Source organism: Macadamia integrifolia, unplaced genomic scaffold, assembly GCF_013358625.1.
Source record: "Macadamia integrifolia cultivar HAES 741 unplaced genomic scaffold, SCU_Mint_v3 scaffold108, whole genome shotgun sequence".
Classification (NCBI taxonomy): Eukaryota; Viridiplantae; Streptophyta; class Magnoliopsida; order Proteales; family Proteaceae; genus Macadamia; species Macadamia integrifolia.
This window is the reverse complement of record NW_024868077.1, coordinates 513,466-541,201: the sequence shown is the minus strand read 5'-3', so window position 1 is coordinate 541,201 and position 27,736 is coordinate 513,466. Positions and strand designations below refer to the sequence as shown.

At 38.2% G+C, this 27,736-nt stretch overlaps 3 protein-coding genes across 4 annotated transcripts; all 3 read right to left on the bottom strand.

The window, feature by feature from the left end:
• Window positions 1–9,228: 9,228 nt before the first annotated feature.
• Window positions 9,229–11,295, bottom strand: LOC122062625. Of its 2 annotated transcripts, none has more exons than XM_042626273.1 (2): window positions 10,666–11,295; window positions 9,229–9,563 (listed from the first exon to the last, which is right to left on the bottom strand). In XM_042626273.1, exons 1-2 carry the CDS (start codon window positions 10,998–11,000, stop codon window positions 9,407–9,409), a joined length of 492 nt encoding a protein of 163 aa, XP_042482207.1. In that variant the 5' UTR covers window positions 11,001–11,295; the 3' UTR covers window positions 9,229–9,406. The 2 variants fall into 2 exon arrangements, with proteins under 2 accessions (XP_042482207.1, XP_042482206.1); XM_042626272.1 differs by having other exon boundaries at window positions 9,229–9,584; window positions 10,666–11,281.
• A 2,219-nt stretch (window positions 11,296–13,514) lies between these two features.
• LOC122062589 (thioredoxin-like protein HCF164, chloroplastic) lies at window positions 13,515–16,735 on the bottom strand. The gene is made up of 5 exons (XM_042626218.1): window positions 16,386–16,735; window positions 15,156–15,377; window positions 14,536–14,639; window positions 13,933–14,251; window positions 13,515–13,853 (listed from the first exon to the last, which is right to left on the bottom strand). The coding sequence occupies exons 1-4, from the start codon at window positions 16,566–16,568 to the stop codon at window positions 13,969–13,971; spliced, it is 792 nt and encodes a 263-aa protein (XP_042482152.1). The 5' UTR covers window positions 16,569–16,735; the 3' UTR covers window positions 13,515–13,853; window positions 13,933–13,968.
• Window positions 16,736–18,398: 1,663 nt separating this feature from the next.
• LOC122062628 (vicilin Jug r 6.0101-like) lies at window positions 18,399–21,159 on the bottom strand. Its single transcript, XM_042626276.1, has 4 exons — window positions 20,613–21,159; window positions 20,365–20,531; window positions 19,920–20,285; window positions 18,399–19,000 (listed from the first exon to the last, which is right to left on the bottom strand). Exons 1-4 carry the CDS (start codon window positions 21,088–21,090, stop codon window positions 18,503–18,505), a joined length of 1,509 nt encoding a protein of 502 aa, XP_042482210.1. The 5' UTR covers window positions 21,091–21,159; the 3' UTR covers window positions 18,399–18,502.
• Window positions 21,160–27,736: the final 6,577 nt, after the last annotated feature.

Sequence of the window (27,736 nt, the reverse complement as noted above, 5' to 3'; positions counted from 1 at the left end):
TACATTATCTTTTTAGATTTCATCCTTGGCGGCGCATTGGGTGTGAAAGTGGTTTTTTGGGTGGTTACGATTAGTGCGGGATGAATCTTTACAACATTGGATTTTCACACTCTAGTCCTACCAAACCTTAGCTCTGTCATACTCTAGCCCTGACAAACATTGGCTCTGATATCACTTGTTAGGTACTTGTGTATAATTCATCCTCAAAAGCTAATCATTAAGGAGAGAGTGCCTAAGTACCTCTAAGTTTTCACATCGAGTTACTCACTTTCAACGTGGATTATTACTTATTACTTTTGCTAGCTTCCATGTGGAACCACAACCATCCCTTTAGGTTTACACTTAATGGATTAATGCATACTATATATAGAGTGATGGTAGGGACTGTTAGATCAAACACCAAGAAACACGAATAATAAAGAGACAATAGATTTGTACGACATAGAGATTTAACGAGGTTCACACACCAGGGTGGTGTGCTACGTCCTCGGGCGAAGAAGAAGATGATTCACTATGCAGGAGAAAGATTACACCCTAGCAGCGGCGAGAAAAAACTCGCCCTGAAACCCTAGCTGCGTGAAAACTCTAGAATACAATGACTTTCTCAACAAGCAACAGTACATTAAATATATTCCAAAATTGTGGGTCGACCCATCGGGTCGCGGTCGATCCGGTCGAACCATACGCCCCCGCACCCCCATACGAGATCAGTGATGGGCTCCGGGCTTGGGCCAGCCCCTCTACTTCCATCACAAATCTCAGAAAATTTCCCATTCGGGTTGGCACCAAAATATGTCGGATCGGGTCAATCTTCAAAACGGGTCAAGAATTCGAGACAAACTTAACAGGGACCAATACTACAAAGGAAACAAATCCAGTCATTGCCCATCAAGGGAAACAATATATTTAGAAGTATTCCCCAAAAAATCAACAATATATTTAGATTTACACGCATTTTAGCATACTAAGGTGTGTCAAATAATTCTGGATTAGGGATAGAGATATCACCTTGCAATACTTGGATCAATCTATAGTCACAGGGTTCAGAAACATACCAACTATCATGAGTTGCATGCAGTGTTCATGAGGGTTCAGAACCATACAGTCAAGACGTCAAGTCTAGCTATCAGTTGCAGTTTAATCTTGGTGTAACCATGGATGGTGACAACAAGTATAATATATTGGATAGCGATGACAACATTCAAAGAATTAACCCAAATTTCGACTCATGCAGTTCAATCACTTGTTTCCTCAGAGAGAGAGAGAGAGAGAGAGAGAGGAACCTGCAGATTGGCTTATCTAACATGATCTCCTATTCCCAGTACAAATTAAAGTGACTGATTCGGTCAAACCATGCACCCTTATCATCGAACATAAGAAACCAGTCGGAAAATAAGAATGGTTCAGTGAATTACACAAGGGTTTGAGAAGGAGAAGGAGTAGAGTAACTATCTCGCCCCTCATTTGGTTCTCTTTAAATTTTTCTTTCTTTTGATTGAAGTACGCAGTCACTTCTGGTACAAATGATATTATTGCACTAACAAGAGAAAACTGTACATGTCTAGGCTTGGAATAGATAAAGATAGGAGAATGTGTTGAAAAGGAAGAGACAATTCTTCCCCTTTATAATTCCTTTCTGATCACACTTTCAGTTCTGGTGTAGTTTTGAATTCTTTGTCATCCAACGGTCACTTCATCTCTCAACTTAGACTAAATGATTCTTACTTTTGTAAGTATGTGTATGCATAGCTACAAAAGAAGCAAAGAACCTCAAAGATATTAAAAGATGATATTTGTTGGTTCACTATAAAACCTTTTTGATCATGGGCTGCCCAAATATATGCTTATGCACTCTGGCTGGATTGGTTGGAAGTTTGATAAGTTATCAGGGTGAAGGGTCTTTTCTTTTGAGGATGAGGTGAAGGAAGAGAAGGTCCTGTTGTCCAATGAAATTTATCTGTTGCGGGTGCTACCAAGTAGCTCGACTCCTATAACAGTCAAAGAAATGGAATCTAAAAGAGTATTTTGAAAAATACTATAACTTGGGAGGATATTTGTGAACCCTAGAAGGAAGTGAGTTATTCCATATGGCTGATGACAGGAGATTAGCTGCAACCCGGGTAGCAGCCAAAAATTTTCCCCTAATATAACCCCCTCTCTCTCAATATATCTTCCCCCTATTGTATGGTGTCAATGAGTCAAGGTGAACTGATGCCCATTTACTGGTCATTTCTTTAAAGCTCTTATATATATATATATATATATATTTATTTATTATTGCAAATGAGTTTGTTCATACCTAAAATTGGGCAGTGAGGGTTCCTTGTCAGCAAAAGAATAGAGTGTTCAGACCTTCGGCCCAAATAATCCCCTGATAGTATGTGTACGTTGTCACACACAAGAGTTGGGTCAGAGCTAATTCCTATGAGAACTATAGAAATTGTGGGATTGACCTAAGAAGGTATGGGGAGTCAAACTCAGGATGATAATGTCGAATTAGGCACACTCCCTCGATCATGGCCTTCTCACAACTCTTGAGGTGTAATGCATGGAAGAGCAAGAGAATAAGGCTTTTTGATCATGGGCTGCAAAAATTAATGGGGCATATAATGCCTTGAAGATGAAGATAAGGTAAAGAATAAAGTGATTGGAATAAGCAGCCTGAGCTCCCATGACAACTTAGACATTGGATGGATAAATTGAAAGCTTTTATAATCCATTAGATTCTTTTGGGCCAGGAATATTGGTGCTCTTTGCCTAGTAACTTGAAACAAAGGAAATTCATTTTGGGCTTGGGCTCCAGCCCAATCCTCATCAAAAATGGATAATTGGTCATGTGTCAACATCACAGTGGTGAGGTTGAGGAATGGAAGTCCCTGGAGGGAGGAGCGGAATTGCCCTATTCTTTTTTTTTTTTTTTCTTAACCCAAGCAAGGCCAAAAAAGAGTAGCTTTGCTTACTGGTCTAGTATCAGGCAATGACGTAATAACATGTCAAGTACTTTGTGTTCTGACATACCGTACTGGAGACTACTGGGCTGTGCAGTCTTGACGACGTCAGCACTGTTCGTTTTCTGATTTGGGTCGTTGGTAGTTGATACTGCTCAACTGGTTGAGAGAGAGAGAGAGAGAGAGAGAGAGAGAGAGAGAGGCATTAGACCAATTAAAAGAGCCATAGATGAAGGGTTTTTTTTTTAGTAGAAAAAAAATCTATATATAAATTAGTAGAAATGTTTAATAATATTACATCACAGAGATTCCCTTTCAAATATCTTTAATGGTTTTGTGCATAATGGATGGAGGATGGTTTAAGACCCTCCAACCCTTCAATTTCTAAGAATGGAATGAGAGTTTAATTCTACATCGGTTGCATTGGTTATGTAAAAATCTATGACTAGAAAAAGTTGAGGGAATTGATGAGCAAGTTTGCTCCATGGCCAAACATGGGAAATGAGTTTAGTCTTACATTAATTAATGTGTGACTACTAAACTTATGATGGGTCTTTCCATCTTGAATCTTGGACATTTGTTCTGGAGGAGGTTTGGAAATTCAAATTTTGAATTGGCCCATGGATTTTAGTTATTGATATTGATATTGGTATCGTCAATGTTAACACGATATGATATCAATCTTAGATCGGCCATATCAATTGAATCGTTCAATTTTACCTTTTCTGTTCTTAAAAAAAAGGTATTTTTTACGATTTTATTTCTATTCCGATACTAATACTTGATCTAGAATTGATCAAGTATTGAAATTAGTCTTAGTCAATATCATTACGATACAACCACCAATCTTATACCAATACCCAATTGAGTCTCATTAAAGAAAAATGGAGCCTTATGTGTGTGTGTTTTTTTTTTTTTTACCTGATAAAAAGAAATTTCATTGAAGATTAGAACTAGAAGAACACAAGACATCTTTAATACATAGATAAAAGCCCGAGGAGTAAAGTTTAGCCAAACGGTCTTATTAGTTATTAGGGCCTTCTTATTGGAAGTGTATATTTATGTTTTACTTCCTTTGACATTGTAGCTGTGCACAATGGGCTTTAGCTGATCATAATAATGCAAGTCAAATATAGACAAATATCGAAGAAGATAGAAAGAGTAATAACTAAAGTATAACACTCCCCCCCCCTCCCCCCAATTTGTAGTGTCGAACACTTGAACATAATGGAGCAGTGTAGTACTATTGTACTAGACTACTAGGACTGTAACCCTATACACTACCCTAGAGAAGATCGATAACAATAGCAGGATCAGATTGTACCTATTCAAATTCACAGTTCTACATCATTCAATAATTCATAGTGGGCCTTGTGGGCAAAAGTGTAAGAGAGAGTGAATGCACATCTCTTTCTCATTAGCTACCCAGCCTACCCTATTCAGATTCAGATTCAGATTGTCTAGGGCTCCAGGCAGACCTCCAACCTTCATAGTTTTCAACATCTTCTGTCTCTCGCAAATACCCATTTAAAACAAGAGAACCCATTCATGGTTTGGCATTTGGACGCCACCCCCACCACCCCCGCCCCACCCAAAAAAAAAAAAAAAAAAACCCACCCACCCACGCCCACAAGAACTGTCTGTCTCAAAAGGATTTGGCCTGGATGGGTGGGTGGACGAGGCTGTGACATTGGAGTGACGACACATCTTTTGCCTTTTGCCTTTTGCCTTTTGCCTTGCTTCTTGAACAAGGCGTCAGAACTTCAGAAAGAAGCACAGGCAATATAAGGTTGGCGTAAGCAAAAGGACAAGGTCATGACGATTGAATTTGGACCTTGAATGGGATCCCCCTCTTTGGAGTTAATATTAGTAGATCTCATTGCATGGTACTGACTACTGAGTCTGCTGACTACTGAGTCTGCTGACCACTGATCCATGATCCATTGTTTGGTCAACCCCTTCCTTCAATTCTTGCTTCTCCTCTCTTACTTCCGACTTCCAAGCCAATTTAAAGATCTTTAGAGATAGGATCATAAATGACTATGTTTGACACTTCAATGCTTTTTGTGCATAAATATTGGAAATCTGAACGTAACACCTCAATAGGGGAATGCCCACTTTTGGATGGAATGTAAGTTTGGTCTCACTCTTAATTCTTCTCTCCTACCATGATCCATGAAGCACTTCTTCTTCATTAGCTGCTGCTGCTGCTGCTTTTGTCTGAAATTCAAGTTGTAGCCTTAAAAGACTCTCTCTGAAACTCTCAATCTAGTTGATCAGAGGTGACATGACTAGCCAGGAGATGATATTTAAGAGTTCATGGTCTTCCAAGTTCCAAAGTCTTTAAAACTTCTCCGGTATTTCAAGTAACATCTCATCTCATGTCAATGGGCCTACTACAGTTCAAAAACTTCCCTGGTATTTCAAGTAACATCTCATCTCATAACTTCTCTGGTTATGAATCTGATAGTTCAAAGACTTAATATCACGCACGGTCCCTTTATCGATCCAATTTAAAATCCACTTATTATAGAGAGAAAACATTTGGTAAAATATGTCAAACCCATCTATTGAACTGAGTGGATCAATCAATGGATGACCTGAGGCCCATCACACGTGCCGAAATATCCAAGAATCCAATCGAAGCTATTTTGTTTTACCTGGGGCTCTAGCGATTGGCCGCGACACACCATATTTGAAACCCATTCAGGTTATGTTTGATTGCAAGAAAAATTTAAAGGGAGGGAAAGGAAAATTTTCATACTTGAAAAAGGTTTTTTTTTTTTTTTTTTTTTTTAAATTTTTTTTAATTTTTTTTTTAATTTTTTAATTTTTAATTTTTTTATATATATATATCATTGACCCATATGACTACATTATTAAGTTCAAATCATTTCATAATTAGTTACTAAATTTCACTCAATTTTGTTTTGAAAACCTTTTGCTATAATATGTAAAATAAACATTACATGTTAAATGAATCATTACTAAATAAAAAACAAGCTTTTGTACAATCAAATATGATTATATCATTAATTTCAAATCATTCTATATTTGATTACTTTACATCCAAAACCTTTTACTATAACATGTAAAATAAACATTACTCTTACCAAAAAAAAACATTACATATCAAATATATCATTACTAAATAAAAAATGAGCAACCTAGTGCACAAGGCTCCGAAACAATCACATGAGATCAAGTGGGATAATGATTACAAATATTTCTTCTTTAAGTATGAAAATTTCACTCTCTTTCCTTTTAATTCCCCTTGCAACCAAACAGAGCCTCAATGAAAACCTATAGACCAAGGAGAGATTAACAAGAACACTTGTTACTTCTTGTAAACCGGCAATTGATAATTGGGGAGGGGATATACACGCCGCTGAAATGTAATGGGATCTACATGCCAGCCAATTGGAGCATAGAAGAAGTGTGATGCACACAAAGTTCATTACACTAGCCTACATATCAGGGAGGAGGAGAGTATGAAAGGTTCCTTAATAATTATCAAGGTTGGTTATTACATTCTTCCCTCCCCGGTCTATGAGTCTTTTATGAGTTCTATGCCTGTTACCCATCTTTCTGTTCAAATAATGTACGTAATGTATAAAGCTGAATGTCAGACAATGAAGAAATATCGTATAAACAATCTCATTGTAACTGAAATAATGATGTTAAGATGAATGAGTGGTAAAACTAAAAAAGTAAAAATAATGAATGAATAAATTAAAGCTAATTTAATAGTAGCTATAATATATGATAAGATCAGAAAAAGTCAATATGAAGTGGTGTACACATGTGCAACAAAAACCTTTGAATATTCCAGTAAAGCAAGGGGTGATATGATTCAAATTGAATGAGCTAAAATAAGTAAGGGTACGTCTAAAATGACTCTAAGAGAAATGATAAATAAATTAAATGAATAACTTAAGGCTAACAATGTAGCCGGCCACATTTCGGAAACGAAGAGATGGAGATCATCTCAGCAAAACATCCGAAATAAGGGATATACATTTGGGACACCGAAACTGTATATAAAAAGCAAATCCACTTCCCTTAAAAGGGTTTTTGAGAGGGATCGACCATGATGGTGTAGGAAAAATGTAAATGAGATTAAACCCTTTTATAGATCTATTTGCCCCCGGGCCCGGGGGGAGATAGAGAGAGAGTCCCTTGCAATCTCGGCTGCTAACTTGCTTCAGACAGAAAGAAAGAAAAAGAAAGCCACCCTTCCATTGCAAATGGCTGGCATCCTAGAGAGGGCTTGTTGTCATTCCTGCCAAGAAGAATTTCCCAAATTCATTTATATTTTATGTCTGTAGAGTCACAAGTCTCACAACCCTTTGTTCCCAGACAAACTAGGAAACTATCTAGCTTAATTACTGATACAACGTAAAGAAGATAACTTCGGGCAAAGTTGCATTAGTCGAAGAATCATGATCATAGGAAACATCCAACTTCCAAATATCAGAGCAATAGACCAAAATGGAGCCCAACAATAGATGGGCCATGGTTGTACAGCATAAGTAATAAACACCCTAAGAGGCAAGTTGGTTTATGAGGTGCAACACTTTGTCATCTTCCTGGTTGCCCTCCGGATGTACTGAAAAGTTTGCTGTGCACAAAATGTGTAGCAATTGCAAGTATTCACATGAGTAACATTATTTTGGATCTAAATGATGTATAGATGAGATTGCCAGCTTCCTACAAACAGAAATATCATGAAAATCTTAAATTTCATTGTTTTTCCACATCTTCCAGTTTCAATTATCACATTTCTGGGCTTGTAAATTCTGTGATAATACTTGAAAGGAATAGAGTTGAAGTGCTAGAAGAAAAACCATGAAGAGAAAATGAATGCTTCAAGTAGTGAGAAAAGACATTATTGCCTATGACAACACAGAAGATATTGTCCTAAATAGAATAGATTTTTTTTTTTTTTGGGGGGGGGGGGGGCGAGGCGGGGCAGGATTCATGTACCCGATCCAAAGAATTTGGGATAATGCTTAGCTGAATTGAGAATATGGCTGGTTATCACCCAATTTCAGAAAATCAGAAGATGGAAGCATAATGTCTTCAGTTTCAATCTTAAATCTGTTGAATGCTTTCTACTAACTAAAGTGCGTCAACAGAGGAGTTGTGTTATCAGTTATCTGCTTAATGGAGGACATTATACAGCTAAAACACTGCAAAGGTCTAAGCATTAGTGTCAGCGACCATAATATTTTTGCCATTTCCTTTCACGTGTGATGTGCAACTGGGCATGTGTGCCCACAAATAAATATAGTGACATCCATGAGTAAATGCAGAACAAAGGAGATGATAGATAGATAAATATCATTAGCTGGAAAGAGTTGATTTTCTTTTTTTTTTTTTTTTTGGGGGGGGGGTGGGGTTGGGGGTCGGGAGGGGAGGGGTGCTGGGGACAGGGAGAGTGATGTCCTCGTACTCCATGTAGATCATCAATATAATCAATATAATCCATAACACTTCAAATAGTTGTGGTGGGAAATGATTATAATTTCCTACCAAAAAAAAAAGAAATGATTATAATTTTGATATAAATAAGTGAGATTTATACTCAAGAGAATACACCCCATCATTCTGGCTCTGAATTTATATTTGGAATCATGGAATAAAACTACAAAGCCTCATCATTTAGATTGTAATCTTATCATTAGCTGTTACCAGGCAGACTGCCAAGCTAATCTTGGGAATTGTAATAGTTAGTTACTAGAATGAAATTATCCTGTTCTAAGAAAGGCATAAGATAGTATTGGAAGTTAGGAACTATTCACTGAAATGCATACCGAAAATGAAAATGTAGATGATGGTCTTCAGCAAAAGAAAAACATTGATGCCTCGTCAAAAACTGGAGCACAATGACCACCAATCAATCAAAGTTCAAAACAGAGAGGATAAGAAAAACTGAAATGAAGAATCAAAACTTTTGAAACAAGTAGCAATACCTAAAGGGAAAAGTCTCTCTGAACCAACTGCATACCCTATGCCCAGATGCTGTTGAATCAAAGAGCCCTTGCCCATAACTAAAATACTCTTTCTGCTAGTTCAACAAATCTCCAAAGCTGAACATCATAAAGGAGTGGTGGGGTCACCATTCCCCAGGGAACTACAATATGCAGAAGTATTTGTCAATAATCAATTCAATCATTTTGGTTCACAGGGAATGAAGCCCAGTCTGTTGTTTAAATGGACTGTGAAAGATATTTAACAAAACATCTTTAAGATAACCGGGGGTGGGTGTGGAGGAAAATGCACAAATTCAATATTATTGAGTAGAAATATCATATTATCATGCGAATGTCCAAAATCCTAAACAGCAAGTCCATTTGTACAAGACCAATTTACATGTTGGGTGAGAAAATAAAAGTGAACAGTGCTTCTTCCATGAAAACCTGAAAAGTAGATAGAAATTTCTGTTTAATATGCAGCTAAGAAGCCATATCCTTCTCAATTTGAGGCTTTTGACCACCAAAACAGCCCTTCAAGTTCTGCTCCCAATGTCTCAAAACTGCATTTTCCGTTGAATCTCCAGCAAATTTCTCCATTTCTCTGTCTAAAGCCATCTGTTGATCTCGACATTTGCAGCTACAAAATGCACGCAAGTAACTGCAAAATCAAGTATTAATATTAATATGTGAAAGCCTCAACAATGTACCTAACCATAGTAGCAAATAATAATAATAATAACTGAGGAACTGCAATTTCCTTTAATAAGGACTCCAATTGAAGTGCATTTAACCGAACAATGCATAACATTGTGATCATAAAATCAAACAATGTTAATCCACCACTGATAGTTAGAAGGGAACCCAGAAAGAGGAAAAAAAAAGCCAATTTAAATGACTTCGTCTCTGTCTGATGTCTGATCTCCGATGTCCAGGAAGTTAAGAAAGCATAAAAGAGTAATTAAATAGATAAGGAAAGCTTAAATGTCTGTAAAACATGCGAGATCAGGGAATATAGGCTCACCAGAAAAACAGTTGATGTATCTTGCATAATAAATCAACAAAATTTTGTTGTTTTTTGCTGCTTTCCATATGGAAAAATGGAGAGAAGTGTACACTAAGTAGCTAATTTAATCATTCTTCCAAAATTTGATAAAAGACATGGAGCTTTCTTTAGATCATATTTTTTCCCTTTTTGGTTGGACTTTCTTAAGTTGTTCATGCGAGCTTAAGTGATATGATTTTATATGTAGAGAGAGCTTAAGGTAATCTCTGAGGAATTCTAACCAGGACTCCTTCGGAGTCTATAAAGTAGACAAATCCGACAATTAAAATTTAACTCAGTGTCTGAAAAACTCACATGAAAATTTAGAGGGAATGGTAAAGAAACCCAAATCAAGGGAGAAATCTTCATTTGGTCGGAGGAAGAACGAATTCAATATATTGAAGTAGGCATATTAATCTCACAGACAATTAAGAATAAAATCAGAAAGGCTATTCAGATTATATTGCGATGAAGAGGGAGGGGAAGAGAAAACAAGTACATTGATCTACAGCTCCATAGCGAAAAAACAGTAACGTTGAAGTGAGACATGAATCTTCGTTCCATTTTAACAAACCAAAAAATACACCAGCACTAGACGAGCTCGAAACTACACATGAATCAAAAATCTTAAATGCTCATGGAAAATAACACCAGTGTACAAGAAAAAGAAAGTAAAAGAACTAAAAGAAAACGCTACCTGTACATGAAAACTTCATCACTCTCGCCAAGCTTCTTCTTGCAAAGATAGCATGCCTCAAGAAACCTGCCAACCTTGGCATCAGAGCAAAACTCAAGATTCTCCACGCTCGAATCCCGAACCGGAGATGCAATCGTCAGAATCTTTCGGCAAGATTTCTCTGGTTTCACATATGACGGCTTCGAGAACTTCTGAACCGGTCTTTTAATGGCAGCTGACGGAGCTGCGTTCTTTTCCCACATAGATGTCGGAGCATCAATCGGCCTCACCTGGCTGAAAAAACCGATCTCTCCCAAGCTTGAAGACCTCGCAACGCGCGTTCGTTTAACCGGCATTGTGATGAAGATACAGCAACAATGGAGGCTCGGGAAAGAAGAAAAAGGCACTAAGAGTAGAAGAAGAGTCCACGGAGAAGTGATTTCAGATCAGAGATTCAAAGCTAGGGTTTTCCGAGGAAATCGTAAACGAGAGAGCGCGAGAGAAGGGATGAGAGGGAGAAAAAGTCTACATTCCTCAGAGACTCCGAGTGCAGGGACATGAGACTGAAGTGCTATCGAAGAGAGAGAAAGAAAATACAGAGAGGCAGTTGAGGAGACTACGAGACGTTTTAATTTTCCCTCCCGCTTTCGCTAACGAATGTAAGTTTATGTGGTCCCCACACGAGGTTGATCGGACACCTGAGATCGTTTCCCGATATTTGGTTTCGGATCGAACGGCCAAAGAGTGCATTGGGGGTGGGCCCCTTATGTTGGCCCTTACACTTTTGTAACTGTTCAATGCACCCGATTAGCCGGTTAGCCGTTACTCTTTTTTTTTTGTTTTCTCCGAGTCTAACGCTGTACAAATTTTATGCTGCTCCGATGCTACTAGAGTGACACGTGGGTTGCGATGCAGATTTTAAAGGTGAACTCCTTAACCCCCCGTTAACTATTTTTCTGTGTAAAAAATCTGGTGGAACCTACTGTAGCCTCCGCCGCGTAAGGGTGTGAATCAATTCGGATCGGTTTGATAGCATTCGGAAACCGAATCAAAACCAAATATGAGACTTTTGATAGCATAGGATGTTCCCATATCTTGGATGGGGTTTCTCATCACAACTGTTTGAGACCTTCTTGATCCAAGGGGGATTAGGGTAGGTTATAGCTAAGAATGGTATGATGGTAGACTCTTTCATGCCACCTAACCCGTCTTAAGGGTGAAAAAAACTTGACCCAAGCCTTGTCCGAACTCATGATGGATTTGGGTTATCAAGGTCAAACTTTCACACCTAATTGCAATTCCATGACCAGAAATGGGGGTTTTTATTACCACATCGATCAGGTATCAAGTGATTTTTTTTTATATTTTTTATATTTTTTATTTTTTATGAGAAGAAAAGAAAATTTATTAACTACTAAAACAAATGTCCATCAAGATATTAGGATCCCTAATTAGTGTTTTCAAGTTCTTAGCTTTGTGGGCTAAGGTTTTGACCAAGAAAACTAGGTCATTGTTGCTTTTATAACAAAACTTCGGTTTAAATAGAACATCTGCAGTTTTCAAGAAGAGTGGTATTGCGTTCCATGACCATAAGTTTGTGTTGTTAACAGACATGAGATTCTTCAACCCTTGCATCACTTCAAATTTCGTCTATCTCCTATTCTTTTTCCTTAGCTTGGTTCATCCTATATAGTAGGCTCTTTACTGTTGCCTCAAGATGCTAGCCTGTCATCATATAATTAGCATAAAGTAAGATACACTTCCCTTCAATTATAAGCGAAACAACCTAACCATAAAAATGTTTTTGGTGTTATCAGTGATCCCTGTGCAAATTAAAATTTTTTTATTAGAACAAGGGAGTGTTAATGTCTGGATTGGTTTAGGGTTATGTATGATCACTTGTTGCTCATCAGAGTGTATGGGGATGCCATTAGAGATCCAGTACTCTACCTATTGTAGTATAATATACAAATTGGGTTTAACATGTCCAAAGGAGACTTGGTTCCTGTGTTTCTAAATGTAGTAACACATAATAATAATAAAAATACTGAAAAAGAAATCCATTTTATTTGAAGGGATGGTATTAGAGTTAAAGAAAAATATGATTAAGTTTGAAAATGAAGAACTATTTAATAGTTCAGTTTTAAGGCCTAATGAATCAACAACTCATATCGTTTTTTGAGAACTCACAAGAGAAGAAGACATGCTAAGGTACCGAGTGGTTGTTGGGCTTATGAAGTTGCGAAAAGTTTTTCCACACTGAAGCTTGAGCTTTTGGAGAATAAGTCATCAAATCAGATGAACTGTCCATGCACCAGTCATGTTGGGGCAATGGCCCAAAGCTAGACGGTGTCAGTTCATGTGAATTATGAACTGAGGAAGAAGGAAGAGCAAAGCTAGAAATGCAGAAATAGGAAATAAAAATGAAAATTTTATTCCCACGAAGGAAATAAACTGCTGAAATTGGTTTTCAGCCAAAAATAAAAAATAACTTTCACGTTCATTTTTATTTTTGTATTTTTTCAATATTTTTTAAATAGATTTAACCACCATAAATCATACCAAATGCAGCAAAAACTGTTTCTGTGAATACAAATAAAAAAGAAAAATAATATCAAAGAGGGCCTAAGTCAAACAATATGGAATGTGTTTTGTACCTTCCCTGCTACCAGAACTATGTAGTCTTGCTATAGCTGCTATATCCTGAGCATCTTGCAGACTTGCTCTGCAGCTCTAACTCTTAACAGGTTTTCTTTTAGGAAAACATTTAATCCCAAAACTGATATGGGCAATATCACTTGCACAGAAGTTCATTTAGGGAGTTCACAATTCACATAAACCGTAGACCTCCCAAACCCCAAAAACCTTGGTCAAAGGCACCATTGTGTGAACCTGCACATAGAATAATTGATTGAGACCTAAACTTTCACATGTATTACACAGCAAGATGACTCTGTATATTTTATCTTTCTATGATAGAAAGTTTCATGACACAATGAGATATGTTTCCTGCCCATGTCTCAAGACAGACAAGATCCAGCAACTTCTTGTATGGATCAGAAATTGAGGTATCAATAGGCCATTATAATTATTCGTTCAAAAGAAATGAGTAATGGCTAAAAAGGAAACTGGTTTATCTGATGTTGGCCAGCCCCATCAGTGACAAACTTGTCAAATACCGGAACCTTTCCCACAAACGTATACTCCGGCTGCACGGTAAAAAGAATTTCTTTAGGAACTTCAGAAGCATGCTATGCAAATGAATGGAACAGAAAGATGGGATCATACCCTGTACTGGGTAATACTACTAATAGGACGTCACACCTAACCATGGCTTCTAGGATCAGCAACTTGGTGCACCTTCCTTGCCTCAGCACTGGAGTACGGTCCCACGACCCGAGCATGAGGTATTGAAGCTTCTCCCTTTGCAAGGGCATTCACATTCTCAATCAGATACTGTCTTGGAAGCTTCCCCACAACATTCCCCTCTTCATTCCCATTTCTATCTAGAAATGCAAAATGTGGGATACCCTCAACACCAAATTCATCAAGCTCCTGCTCCCACTTTGTGTTGTCAACGTTCAACATAACAAAATTCACACGGTCCCTGGATATGATCATACACTAAATTAACATTCCATGGAAAATCCTTTGAAACGCAGAATCCGTTCATAATGCCAGCTTTAAGGAAAAAAATAACTTGTCCAACATATGATCTGATATTAAAATGAAAAGGAGAAAGATAAATTTCCCTATACCCTTGTTAAGGCATCAGTAGTAAGTGTCATTGTTTCTTGACAAGAGCATTCAGAAACCACAGATTAGTAATATTTGATTCATTCTAACAAGTGAATGTTATTGAAAACATATACTGGGCTTAAAGCATTTTACTTGTACTGCTGCTCAACTTTATAGACATCCGGAGCAAGTTCTCTACATACTTCGCACCAATCTGCATAGAACTCTACAACGGTGGGCATCCCATTTGATAGAGCCTTGAGAAAAGCCAAAAGAAAAGGCAGTTTTATCAGAGAATGAGAGTACAAACATGCAACAGTGCAATGATGATGCAAACATGTTGAATTCGGACTCCTCATAGGTCAATGTACCTTACAAAGATAACATGCTCAAGGTGATCGATGATATTAAAAAAGTTTTAAAAGAGAAATCAAAGAGCTAAAACACTATTGGATGATGAGACATCTTCCTTAATTTCCAGTTTGGAAAGTGATGGGAAAGTTTCTATCTCAAGAGCTGTCTTTAAGTCGAACAACATGGTCTATAAGGAAACATGAGCCTCTGCATCTTCAACCCAGACCACAACCATATACTATACCAATAGTACAAGAAAACTAATAACCATATATCAGGGTCTGAATATCCCTTTTTTTTTTTTTTTTCCAGGGGAGGGAGGGGGTTGGGGAGAGAGAGAGATGCTCAATTTCAGGATCTGAATGGTGAAAACCAGAGCCTTCAACCCCATTTAGGAAGTATAATGCGGATTTACTGACCTCTTCATAGGGTATGGCTGCTGCCGATAAGTCCTTCAAGGAAACATTGCCAAAATCAAGTCTTGTTGACAAGAAAAGCCCTACAGCTACAATTGTAGAAGCCAAAGCTATCTGTCTGTTGATATTTTTGTTTGGAAATTCAGAGAATCCAGCACTCTGGGAAGATGAGGCAGCTTGACTGTCATTATTCTTGACTGAATCAGGTTCAACAGGCAGCTCTTCCTGTACAATAAAACAGATAGCCATTGAACCTAAAAATATCCCAAAGTGGAAGGGAATAAGACCTGAATAAAACAAGTTGAAAAAAAAGGAAAAGAAAAAAGGAACTTCATTCTATCAGCCAACACATGTTTAGAGAACAAAATCCTAGTTGTTATAAGAGAACATCAGGTTCCTGCCCAATATTTTTTCATTAAGGTCCAATAAAGTTCACAATGCTAAATTCTCTATCTCATCAGGGATTAAAGGAAAAATTCCAAAACTAGACCTAATATAAAGCTTTTCTGCACCAAAATACCATCCTAAGTGTGACTAATTGTACTACAACAAAATATTTAAACTGAACCATCCAACTAAAATATAAAATGCTATTAAAGAAAACAAAAGAGACTTACAAACGATGCAGGACCATAAAGTGTAAGGCTACTTAGAAAGCAGAATTTTCGTGAATCAACTCCAACACCAACAGGCCGATCTAAAAGATCCAAATGAACTTTCTCACTTTCAAGCATATTTAGTTCATGGAAGACTCCATAAGATCATCCTCAGAAACTTAATGGAATTACTAATCTCACAGTGGCTGAGAAATCACAAAGTTTAATTTATTTTTAATCCCACCTCCCAAATAAATAAATAAATAAATCCACTGCCCGGTATCCCATATGCAGTGTGGCCTTACAATCATTGCTAAGAGACTAGCAAAACCCAGATACATAAGTGCACAATAAGAAGCAATTGATGGTCCATAAAATTTCCATATGTGAAACAACTACAGAAAACCAAAGCTCCATGGTTTGGGATAGCCATGAATAATCTAAATTGATAAGACTTCAAAAATCAATTCATAGATCCACTATTGCTACCTGAAGTCATGGAACATAAAATATTTTATCCTCTGTGAAACAAATCAAACGGCCATAACACATTACTAATCAATGGGTAAATTGAAAGAAGATCACATTTTGATGTCAATTGTAAAAATAGAAGTAGAGGATTAAAGGAAAAACTAACCGACGTCTGAGTTTCTGTTGGGTTTGTCTTCGTCATACAAGTTAATCTTCGAGAGGCGTTATTTCTACGCAGAGACCTAAAAGAAGTTTGGGAGAGCAGCAATGATTGAGAAAGTTGCAGAGATGGGCGCAAACGCAATCGCAATGTGTGAAGGCCGATGAAGTCGGAGGCTAAACGCGCCATGGTTTCTCTTTCTTTCTCTTTCTTCTTATGAACTTGCAGAAAACTTCAAAGCTTTTCAGTGAATTACCCGCCGAGGCCGACCAATAACTGAGACTTGAGAATTGGGAGTCTAGAGAGAACTTCAGATAAGGTCGTCCAATTTCCAAGTTTGCACATTTGGGGCCACTTCTACGCTGTGAATGTGAGGCATGGACTTGAGAGTTGAGACTCGAGAGAAAACGCGGCTGAGTTGACTCTCTGCGCCACAAGCCGATTTTGCTAAAAGACTTTTTTTCTTGGTAATGGATTTTGCTAAAAAGACAAGTTTCTTGTTGTGTTGCCTACTTGTTCACTCTTAACAGTCATTAAAAAACAAAGTGTCCTCTTTACTTCTGTTATAAGTATCCTCTCACATCTATATATGGACCCAGCCTCCAGACTCTATCCCTTGTGATATCTTGCAAGGGATGTCAAATGGTCGGGTCGAGCTTAATCAGACTTGACCAATTTTTAGGGCTGCACCGTGAACGCTCATTTAATTAAACAGGTTTAGCAGGGTGGACATTGTACGATTGATAATCGGGCCGATTGGTCTTGAGCTCTAATTGGATTGCCATAAACGGGTCTTAACCTGATTATAAACTTATTTAACTTTAAACGAGCTTTAAACGAGTTCTCTTTATAATTGGTCTCTTAAATGTGCTTAAAGAGGAATATCAATAAAATGAAGCAAATATAGGCATAGTAAAGAAAGATCATATCGTTAAAATGGATTTTACTAAAGATGGGCAAAGCAGCTAAGTTGCAAAGGTACTCGGTCTTTAACCCATGAAAATCAAATCAATTCAACTATGCTTACACAACCCAAGTTTAGCAAGTTCATATCAATTAAACTATGCTTGAAAAGATGAATATTCAGATAACAATCACAATCATCTCAATTGTACATATAACATAGCCTTAGCACTAATACAAATAGTATTAAGAAAAATAAAAAAATACAAGCAGTATTAAAGGGGTCGGGCTAAGTTGGGCTTAAATGAGTTAATTTAAATCAGGCCGTTCGAGCACCCGTTGGGCTAGGTGGCTGCATCGTGTACTACCTGTTTATAAACATGTCGGACCCAACACATTTATTAATCGAGCCAGTCTAGGTCGGGCCATAAACGTGTCAGGCTTGATCGGGTCTAGATGCGAGCCTGGAATTGACAATCCTATATCTAACACCCTTGTCATTCTATTTGAGAGATTGAATTGCTGCTCATAATGAGCATCCAATACTTCTTCCGTTTTCTCGATTACATCCTTTATATACATGATTCAGCCACCAAATCTTGAAATTAGTACACCAAGGCTATGTTTGGTAGCAAGAAAAGAAAAGAAAGAAAATAATACAAAATAAATAATAAGACAAAAAAAAAAAAAATGATTACACAATGATTTTTTATTTGTCTATCTCTTTCCTCAAATTAATATATATATATATTTTTTTTTTTTTGTTACCAAACACACAGCCTACTAAGAGTATAATTTGAAACCAAATCAAACAAATAAGTGATAATCAATTTAAATTTGAGAACCACAAACTTTAAAAATATTGATTCAATTTCTTTTTCCATCATTAAGAAAGAAAAAATCAAATTAAACCATTTAAACCAGATTTATATCTATTAACACCCTTAAATAGGTAACCCTGCTCTTTATTTATACTTCCATAAGGTCCAACTTGTACACAACTTTCAACTTTCCATGCACTGATTGAGCTCCTCTGTGACGCAACACAGTGTCTGACGCGCATCTAACGACCAGAAACGCCTTGGCATGGAACCCAAGACAATCGCAGATTTCCAGATTACGATTTACATTACATGCTCGCTATGCCGTCTACACACACACATGTACATAAACACTTCGATAGTCTCACCCATATACTACACGGCGGCACCATTTCTTGATCACGTGGAAGCGTGACCTCCACCATGGCGATGGTGGGGTCCAGGGAAGAAGAAAGATTCCTTTTGACTGTTGAAGACCTCGTCTACCTGTTTCTCCGGCACTCCGAAGGACAACTCCTTTGCTTCCTTCTCCAACTGCTGTATTACGTTTTCCTTTCCTGCAAGTTGGATCCTCTCGTTATGTTCAGCGTTGATCTCAAAGCAGACGAGCTGGAGATTCTCATCGTTCGATGCTAACACCACCAAGGGATGACCAACCAGTGTAACAAACACTGTACCAGGCGACAGTTGTCCCCTAATCTTCTGATATTGGGGCCCACTCTCTCCCTCCCTCTCTTCTTCTTCCTCCTCCTGGAGTCGGCTTCGCCCCTGTTCCTCGAACGATTGTGAAGTTGAAGGATGGTAGTGGGGACACGCCATCTCGAACCAGCCTGTTCCGTCCACCACCACTGCTACCTTCACTGCTCTAGTGTTGAAATACGGTCCAGCCATTGCTCCCTACACCAAGAACAGCTTACAACTAATCAATTTTAGAAGAATAGGATTAGATCGGATTGTTCGGGCTTCTTAAAACCCTAACTCAATCCTATGCCCCCTTAGCTAGATGGGGTTGGCCTGAGAGGGGAAGGGAAATGAGGGACTGGGTTGGATTGGGCTGGGAAGAAGACGACGATGACAAGATCATGCTAAGCGAGGTTGGGCTCAGTTTGAAACCTCAACCCTAATCTGACCGGTCCTGACTTGGATAAAAAAATTTCTAACCTTAACATTTGAAGTGTCAAAAAAGCCCGATCAATCGAAATCGAAACCCACCCTAATCCGCCCTGAGCCTGAACAGGGCTGGGGCTAGGGTTGAGAATTTCAAGCCCGAACCAAGTTGGGAGGGGCCTATGTTGAGATATCAACCCAACCCAACCTTGCATATTAAGTAGATAATAAATTAAATCTATCAATAATTATAAATGGGTACTTACAGAAAAAGATTTGCAAAAAATCTTTCATTTTCATTTTCCGCAATCTACGTATATGAAAACCTTGGTCTTTGACCTTTGCAATGTGTTGAGATCAAGCAACCAGTAACCAATAGTACTGGGCTGGGTTAGGTTAGGCTAAGCCCAGCCTAATCAAGATCCATCAGGGCTGGGCCTGGACTGAGATATCCTAGCCCAATCTGGGGCTGGATTGGGCTTGGGTTGAGTTCAAAAACCTTAGGATTGGACTGGGGTTTTAAGAAATCCAGCCCAACCCGGTCCATGAGACCCTTACTTGATATGCCATGATGCCAAACCATCTCAACCCAGGCCTCTTCGGAGCTTAGGGTGGGTTTGGGTAGGCTCGGGCTAGGAACAAACTCCCTTCCTCCCTCCCTCCCTCCCTCCCTCTCTCTGATGCAATGAGGGGAAAAAATTATTCTTACACGGGAGATGTTGGCAAAGGAAACCCCAACATCAAGCTCCGGGAGCTGCTTGAACTCGTGAGGCTTAGCCTCGTAGAGCTCTCCGAAATTATTGGAAGTGGAGGGCCGTTGGTCGAACAGGTTAAAGGGCCCTCTCGGTCTACCTCCTCCTCTAAAAGGCCAAATCCCTCCTTCAGACGATGCATGTTTGGTCAATTCCCTGATCTGCTTCTCTGAAGCTCTCAAAAACACTCCCTTCTTTCTTTCCCCGAACAACCTCTCCACCTTCTCCCTGCTATGTACATTAAAAGCAGCTGCAAGAATTTCAGTGTTGAATGCCCTGAAATATGATTCCGGATTTTCTTTCCCTCCTAGGCCGAAAAATGTCTACAACACAAAACACAAGAAATTTCAACCAACCATCAATCAAAATTCTCAAATAACCTAAAACGAGTCACAGTACAACCTCAAAGTGACCTGGAATGGAGAAGGCATCTATGATTTGGAGCTTCTCTTGTTTGTCTTTGTTGACCAAGTAGACAATGGTACCAGCAGGGATCCTTAAGATATCTCCACGTTTAATATTGAATGTCTCTCTGTTATTATTCTTCACAAGGGTGATCGTCCCATATCCTACCCATTATAAATTAATGATTAGAACCCATTAATTAAGAATGAATTAATGAAACTAAATAGGGATTGAATTATAAGTACCATTAGTAACGAAGGAGACACTCTCAGCATCCCAATGGTTAGGCAACGAGAAGGTCCTAGGGTTTGCCTCGTATAATGAAACCCGAAAATTATCAATCCCACGTAAGAGATTAGACTTCCTGGTAAACCTTTCTAGGACCTTAGTACTGCCTCCTTCTTCTTCGATGACAGTCCTCCAGCTCTGCTCATCAAACAAGTAAGGATTATCCCTGTACTGCTTTCCGTCTTCTTCTTCTTGGTATCCTTGTTCGCGTCGCTGTTCTACATGCTGTCGCCTCTGTTTCTCCTCGAGGTAGTCTTCGCACCTTTGCTCACATTCTCTCTGTTGTCTCTCGTCGAACTTCTCTTGATGCTTGCATTGGTGCTGGCACCTCTGAAGCTCTAGATCTTCTCTTTCGAAGGCTAGAATCAAGTTTGCAGATAGAAGGGATAGGAAAAATAGAAGTAAAAGAAACTTGGCTTTGAAAAAATACGTCATTTGAGATTTACGCAGAGAGAGACAGAGCTTTAAATGAAACCAAAACCAAGAACGATTTTATAGAGGAAGATCGAGAAGATATATATGAAATGAACAGATAGGCTAGGGTTTTTTTTTTTTTTTTTTTTTTGTGTGTGTGTGTGTGTGAAGATAGGCTAGGGTTTGCATGCATGTCGACGTGTGTAACATCGAGATGGTGAACCCTAAAGTGATATATACGGCCGTATCGGACAAAAAACTATTAAAGGTTTTGGAGAGTCTTAACCATGACGATTAGGTGATATCTGCTTGGAGCTCAACACAACAAAGCTCTGTTTGAATTCACTCATATAGGCTAGAGAAAACAAAATTCTTTAAGAGCTTAGCCACCAGGTGATTTGTGATACAATGTATTGGTGAGAATTGGACGATATGATAATATGGTGCAATGATGATATAGTAATCAGTTGGAGACAATATTGAGTCTCTACTTAATTTTTTGGTTGGTTGATGCATATCGATACTGATCATGGTATTGATTCTATACTGAAATGGTTGATATTGGTATCAATATTTTTAATGGATTGACGTGGGAAATTGGAAGAAAGAAGAAGAGTAGAGTGAGTATTGATATTAGATCGATGTCAAATTGTATTATATGAAATAAAATTTAGTTGCTGCATGCCTTTGATTGTAACACCTAATGAAATTTGACTGTTGCCCAGATTGCAATTACTTCTAGCAGTCAAAGAAATAAAATCATACAGAGTATTCTAAAAATACGAAAATCTAGGAGGATATTTTCCTTGCTCTCTTCTGTGTCTGCTATTTCTGATGCTTTAGCCTCCTTCTCTACTATGTCTGGGCTTTCTATCAATCCTCATAAATCTCTTTCCTTCTTTGGAGGAGTGTCTGTGCATCTTAAGGAGCAACTTAGTGCAATATTGGACATTACTAAGGCCACCTTCCTGTCACATATCTAGGATTGCCTTTAATTTTCTCGAAGTTTGCTGCTCATCACTGTTCTCCTATTCTTGATAGGCTTTCAACTTTGAAAAAGTAAACTTCTATCTTTTGCTGGTCGCCTTGAGCTCATTAGATCAGTTATGCAAAAATCCTTTATTTTTTGGTCTGGGGTTTTTGGGCTTCCAGCTTCTATCTCTTCAAATATCGAATATCTTATGGTTTTCTTCCTTTGGAAAGGCCAGGATAGTGCAAATTTTCTCCATCCCATTAGTTGGGGTAAGGTCTATCTTCCAAAAGGGAAAGGGGTCTTGGTCTTTGTAGAGTTAAAGAGTGTAATATTTCAGGGATTGTTAAGCTTATTTGGAATATTGCCTCTCGTAAGAAGAGCATTTGGGTTGACCAGGTGTATTCTGGATATCTCAAGTCTGACTCGATTTGGACTGCCCCTTATCCATTGGATATTTCTAGGGCCTGGATCAAAATTATTAAATATAGGCATTTTGTGTCTGAGAAAATTCGATCTTTTATTGATGATGGCTCAAACACATTTCTTTGGCTTGACGATTGGCGTCCTGCTAGTGTCCTTATTTTAAAATATGGTGACAAAATTAGATATGATGCCAGTTTAGATAGGTTTGCTAAGGTTTTCTTCATCTTGAGAAATGGGAATTGGCTTCCTAGCCCTGGTAACTCTCTCCCTCTCTCTCTCTCTCTCTCTCTCTCTCTCACATAGAGGTTTGGAAGAAACTCCCCAATATTCGCTTTAGGCCTAGGTGTGGTGGGGATTCTATTCAATGGGATAACTCTACTAATAAATTCACCAGTTCTACTACTTGGAATCTGGTGCTCATTAGAACTCCTGTTGTTCCATGGTTTAGATTTATTTGCTTTAGTTCTTCTATCCTTAGGTATTCCTTTACTATTTGGAGGGCTATGACTAAATCCCTCCCCACTTTGGAGTTTCTTCTTCAAAGAAATATAGCCATTCCTAATTGCTGCTTTTGTTGGAACTCCACAAAAAGTGTGGATCATCTTTTTTTCTCCTATCCCTTTTCCAAGTCGGTTTGGAATGGTATCCTCAGGAAATGTTGGCCCCTCCCTAGAGTTATCCTTTCTTTTGACAGGGAATGGAGGTGGATCTTGAAAAAATTCAATGGCAAAACTTTTTGTGATATTGTAGGTAAGTTGGTTTTTTGTACAGAAATTCACCATATTTGGTGGGAAAGAAATAAAAGGAGATGAACTTCCTCTTCACGTTCTATTGATCAAATATGGAATGCCATTGCCTTCAAGGTGAGGAATAAAATCCTTTATAGGTGTGCCAGGTGCCCAGATTCTTTTAGAAATATGCACCTTGCTTTGGCTTGGGATCTTCCACTTGTCTCCCTTTCCCCCTAATTTTGATGAAGCCTCTTTTATTTTATTTCTTATCTCCCCCTGCTTTTAGTGTTCCATTCTTTTCTTGGTATGTTATCTACCCCCACCCCTAGTTTTTCTTGTATCCCCCTTGATGGTTGTTTGATCCCCTCCCCTTGGTTCTTCATTTGTTTGGGCCTTGGCCTTTGGATAGCCTATGGCTTAGTTTCGTATTTCCTTTTTTATTTTCTTTAATATATTTTCATTCACTCAAAAAAAAAAAAAAATCTAAAGAGAGGTGAATCATTTTATTCTTTCTCTGTTAGCAAGAATTGCAACTGCAATCTGGCTAGAAGTCAATTTTTTTTCCATGATAATTTAAGAAATGAAATCTTAAAATATATTTTTAAGGAGAATATTTGTGAATCTAAGAAAATATTTATAAACCCTAAAAGAAAATTAATTATTCTATTTCTTTAGCTCAAACCTACATAGCGGTAAAAAAATTTCCATCATAAGGGTGTTGATCTTGATAAAAAACAAAAGTGGAAATCCACAAGTCCTCTTTAAGTTTCCACACGTCGAATTAGCAGAGTATATGGGCTCGCATGCATTAGGACAAGATCACGTGGTAGGGACAGTAATCCTCTAGACGACAAAAACTGCCAGCATGTACCCAGTTTATTTTGACAGATGTCAACATTAGAGCATGTTTGAGTAAATTCCAATCTCCACAGACGATCCACAGTTCGAGAGTTTACAGTCACATGTGGCATTCAAGCCGCCATCGTTGTGATCGTCGCTTCGTGCTGTTAAGTCTTAACCCTACTTGATGCCACGTGACGAGCACGATCCTTTAATAGGAGAGCGATGTGGCCGAATAAGATAGACACGTGGAATACCTGCATGTCGAATGGAATGGAGTTTCCAAATTCGCCATTATAAATAGAGCCACAGCTTCACTCACTCTCTTCACCCAGCAAAGTCTCTTTCTTTTATGAAAATGGCGATCAAAACATCAAATTTATGTTCTCTTCTGTTTCTCCTTTCCCTCTTCCTTCTGTCTACGACAGTGTCTCTTGCTGAAAGTGAATTTGACAGGCAGGAATATGAGGAGTGCAAACGGCAATGCATGCAGTTGGAGACATCAGGCCAGATGCGTCGGTGTGTGAGTCAGTGCGATAAGAGATTTGAAGAGGATATAGATTGGTCCAAGTATGATAACCAACAGGATCCACAGAGGGAATACCAACAATGCCAGAGGAAATGCCAGCAGAAAGGAAGAGACCCTCGTCAGCGACAACAGTGCCAACGACGCTGTGAGGAGAGATATGAAGAGCAGCAACAATACGATGAGGGATATGGCCAGCGTGATCCTCAAGAACAATACCAACAATGCCAGAAGCACTGCAGGCAGCATGAGAGAGACCCACGTCAACGACAACAATGCCAACAACGCTGCGAGGAGAGAGATGGACAGAGAGAATACCAGCAATGCCAGCGACGTTGCCAACAGGCAAGAGACCCACAGCAGCGGCAACAGTGCCATCGACGCTGTGAGGAGCAGCAACGTGGACGATATGACCAGGTAGAGGAAGCTAAGCGCATCCTAGTAGCAAGTGAGTAACTGGTCAAGCCTGCGAGTATGTAATAAATAAAGAGAATTGAGCTTTCGATAGCTCTTCTTTTTTCTGATGAAATAAAAACAGGCGAAGTTCGAGTTTGAGGCTTAGTTTCAGTTTCAGTACATTTTCCTTTCTCCTATGTTTCCCTTTGTTGCATATATCACATAAATCATGAACGACGGAAGCATACGATTCCACTGAAATACATAATAAATTCAGCAAAGAAATCATGGAAAGATAGAATCTCATTACTCATTACAACAAAGTCTAGCTTCAGAGGTGACAGCGAAAAGCCTCTGAAGTAGACAAATGTGCAGTTTCTACTAACGTGAAACGCTTACATATATCATGTCATAATTTTATTTTATTTATTTATTTATTCTTTTCGGTAGAATGTCATCTCAGAAATCAATAGAGGCGTTTTAATCAAACGTTGGTGTTCGGGTCTTATTGAGACATTTTTTAGTGGCGGTTTAAAACCTAACTTTTCAAATATGCTTTTCAAATGTAATTTTATTTTAATTTTCAATTCAACGGAGTTGTTTGTAAAGTAAAGTAAATCTTAATAACTAAATAGAATGATTTATAATTAAGAAAGTGTTTAGACGACACATAAGTGAATTTTGAACTTCACATATTCTTTCAATTTCCTATTATATTATTCCCAAAAATTTATCAAGAGAGGTGTATAAAACATAAATAAGTTGAAACTAGTATTCTTTATATTATTATTAAAAGCTGTCAGTGTCATGGACACTTTTCGAGCATATATGTGAAACAACACTATTATGTTCATAGGAAAAAATTGTAGGAAAAATTTGTGTCATGCTAAGATGGCAAAAAATAAGATTACAAATTATTTGAAGGAGGTTGGCTGAGAATCAAAGGAAAGCCCAAAATCAGGCTGTGCTTGGAGCAGTCTTCGTTGATAAGGGAAATACTATAAATTGATAGAATTTAAAACATAATAATTCTTAAATCGTAATAAGGATCTTGTCAATACACTATAAACAATTTCAATCTAAAAGAGGGGAAACGACATACCGTTTACCGTTGATGGCGTGTTGTTTCCAACGGAGCTTGATGCAGCCATTGATGTCGTCCTTGCATGAATGAACAACCTTCTTCTTCTTGTTAGAGGTAGGTTTCTCCCCTTATTTTCTCAATGCACTTATCTAATCGGTGAGATTAATACATAATCATACAAGGGGGGACCTAGTCTCCTTTAATAATACAATGCTCATCTCCCATTAAGGTAGACCAATCAATTAGAGAGCAATCTTCACTATTTGTAAACAAACTAATATGATGGATAACCTTAATGGAATCCAAGCTAATTGAAAATCAAATCAAATCAAATATTGAGTTTCCATAATGAAACCCAATCAATGGTCAATTGGGACATATTAGGAAATAAATCCTACAGTTTGCCACTTGGACCATTTGACCACTTCACAACAACCCAAGTTTTATTTTTTGAAAAACAAGTTAAAAGATTTGTTTGTTAAAACAACAATTCTTGGATTCTAACAATTTTAAAAAACAACTCAATGTGGCCACTTTAACAAAACACCCCATCCTTGGTTGCATTCAATAATACCTTGAATGAATGAACCTATTGATAAGAACTATGGAGGTTGTGCATCATTTATCAGTCGACACATTCTCTTCCACAATCATAGTATCAACAATCCCACCCAAACCGGTTCGTAAATAGTAAAATAATTAATAAACGGTCCAAACAATAATATCTCATTCATATTGCAATAATTGTATACACAAAGGTAGAAATGAGAAATGATTAGGAACATTCATAAATATGATCATAACAAATAATAAAGGGAGTCTATAATAAAACGTGACCACTACATCAAACTCTAGTAAGACCCATATCAGATACAAAATCTACAAAGAGCTTAGGCGCCATTGCCTTGGTCAACGGATCTGCAATCATCAGACTTGTTGTCTTTATATGAGATACAGACACCTTCTGTTCCTGAACAACTTCCTTCACAAAGTTGTACTTCACTCCAATATGCTTAGCTCTGCTAGAATGATTGTCATTCTTGGAGTAGTACACAACGGAAACGTTGTCACAGTAAAGTTTCAGCGGCTTCATGATGGAGTCGACAACCCGAAGCCTAGAGATATAATTCTGTAACAAAATCTCCATTGATGTGGCCTCAAAGCTTGCCACGAACTCCGCTTCTATGGTAGAAGTGGAGATTCAAGTCTGTTTCTTGGACTTCCAAGAATTGCCCCACCAGCAAGTAGAAAGACATAATCAGATGTAGACTTTTTGCTATTGAGGCAACTCAGTCTAAATAACCGATCACTTCCAACTGATTAGTTGCTCTGTAAGTAAGCCTGTAGTGTTTCGTTCCTTGTAAATAACGCATCACCTTCTTGGTAGCCACCCAGTGATCCATACTAGGATTATTGACATATCTGCCTAGCATCCCAACTACAAAGCTAATATCTGGACGAGTACAAGTCATGGCATACATAAGACTTCCCACAGCTGAAGAATAGGGAATGTCTTTCATCTGTTCTTGCTCCAGATCATTCGGCGGACATTGGCTCAAACTAAACTTGTCACCCTTAATCACGGGAGCAGCACTAGATCTACAAGTCTTCATACCATATCTCTCAAGAACTTTATCAATGTGGGCTCTTTGTGATAGCCCAAGCACCTAGCGAGATCTATCTCGAAATATCTC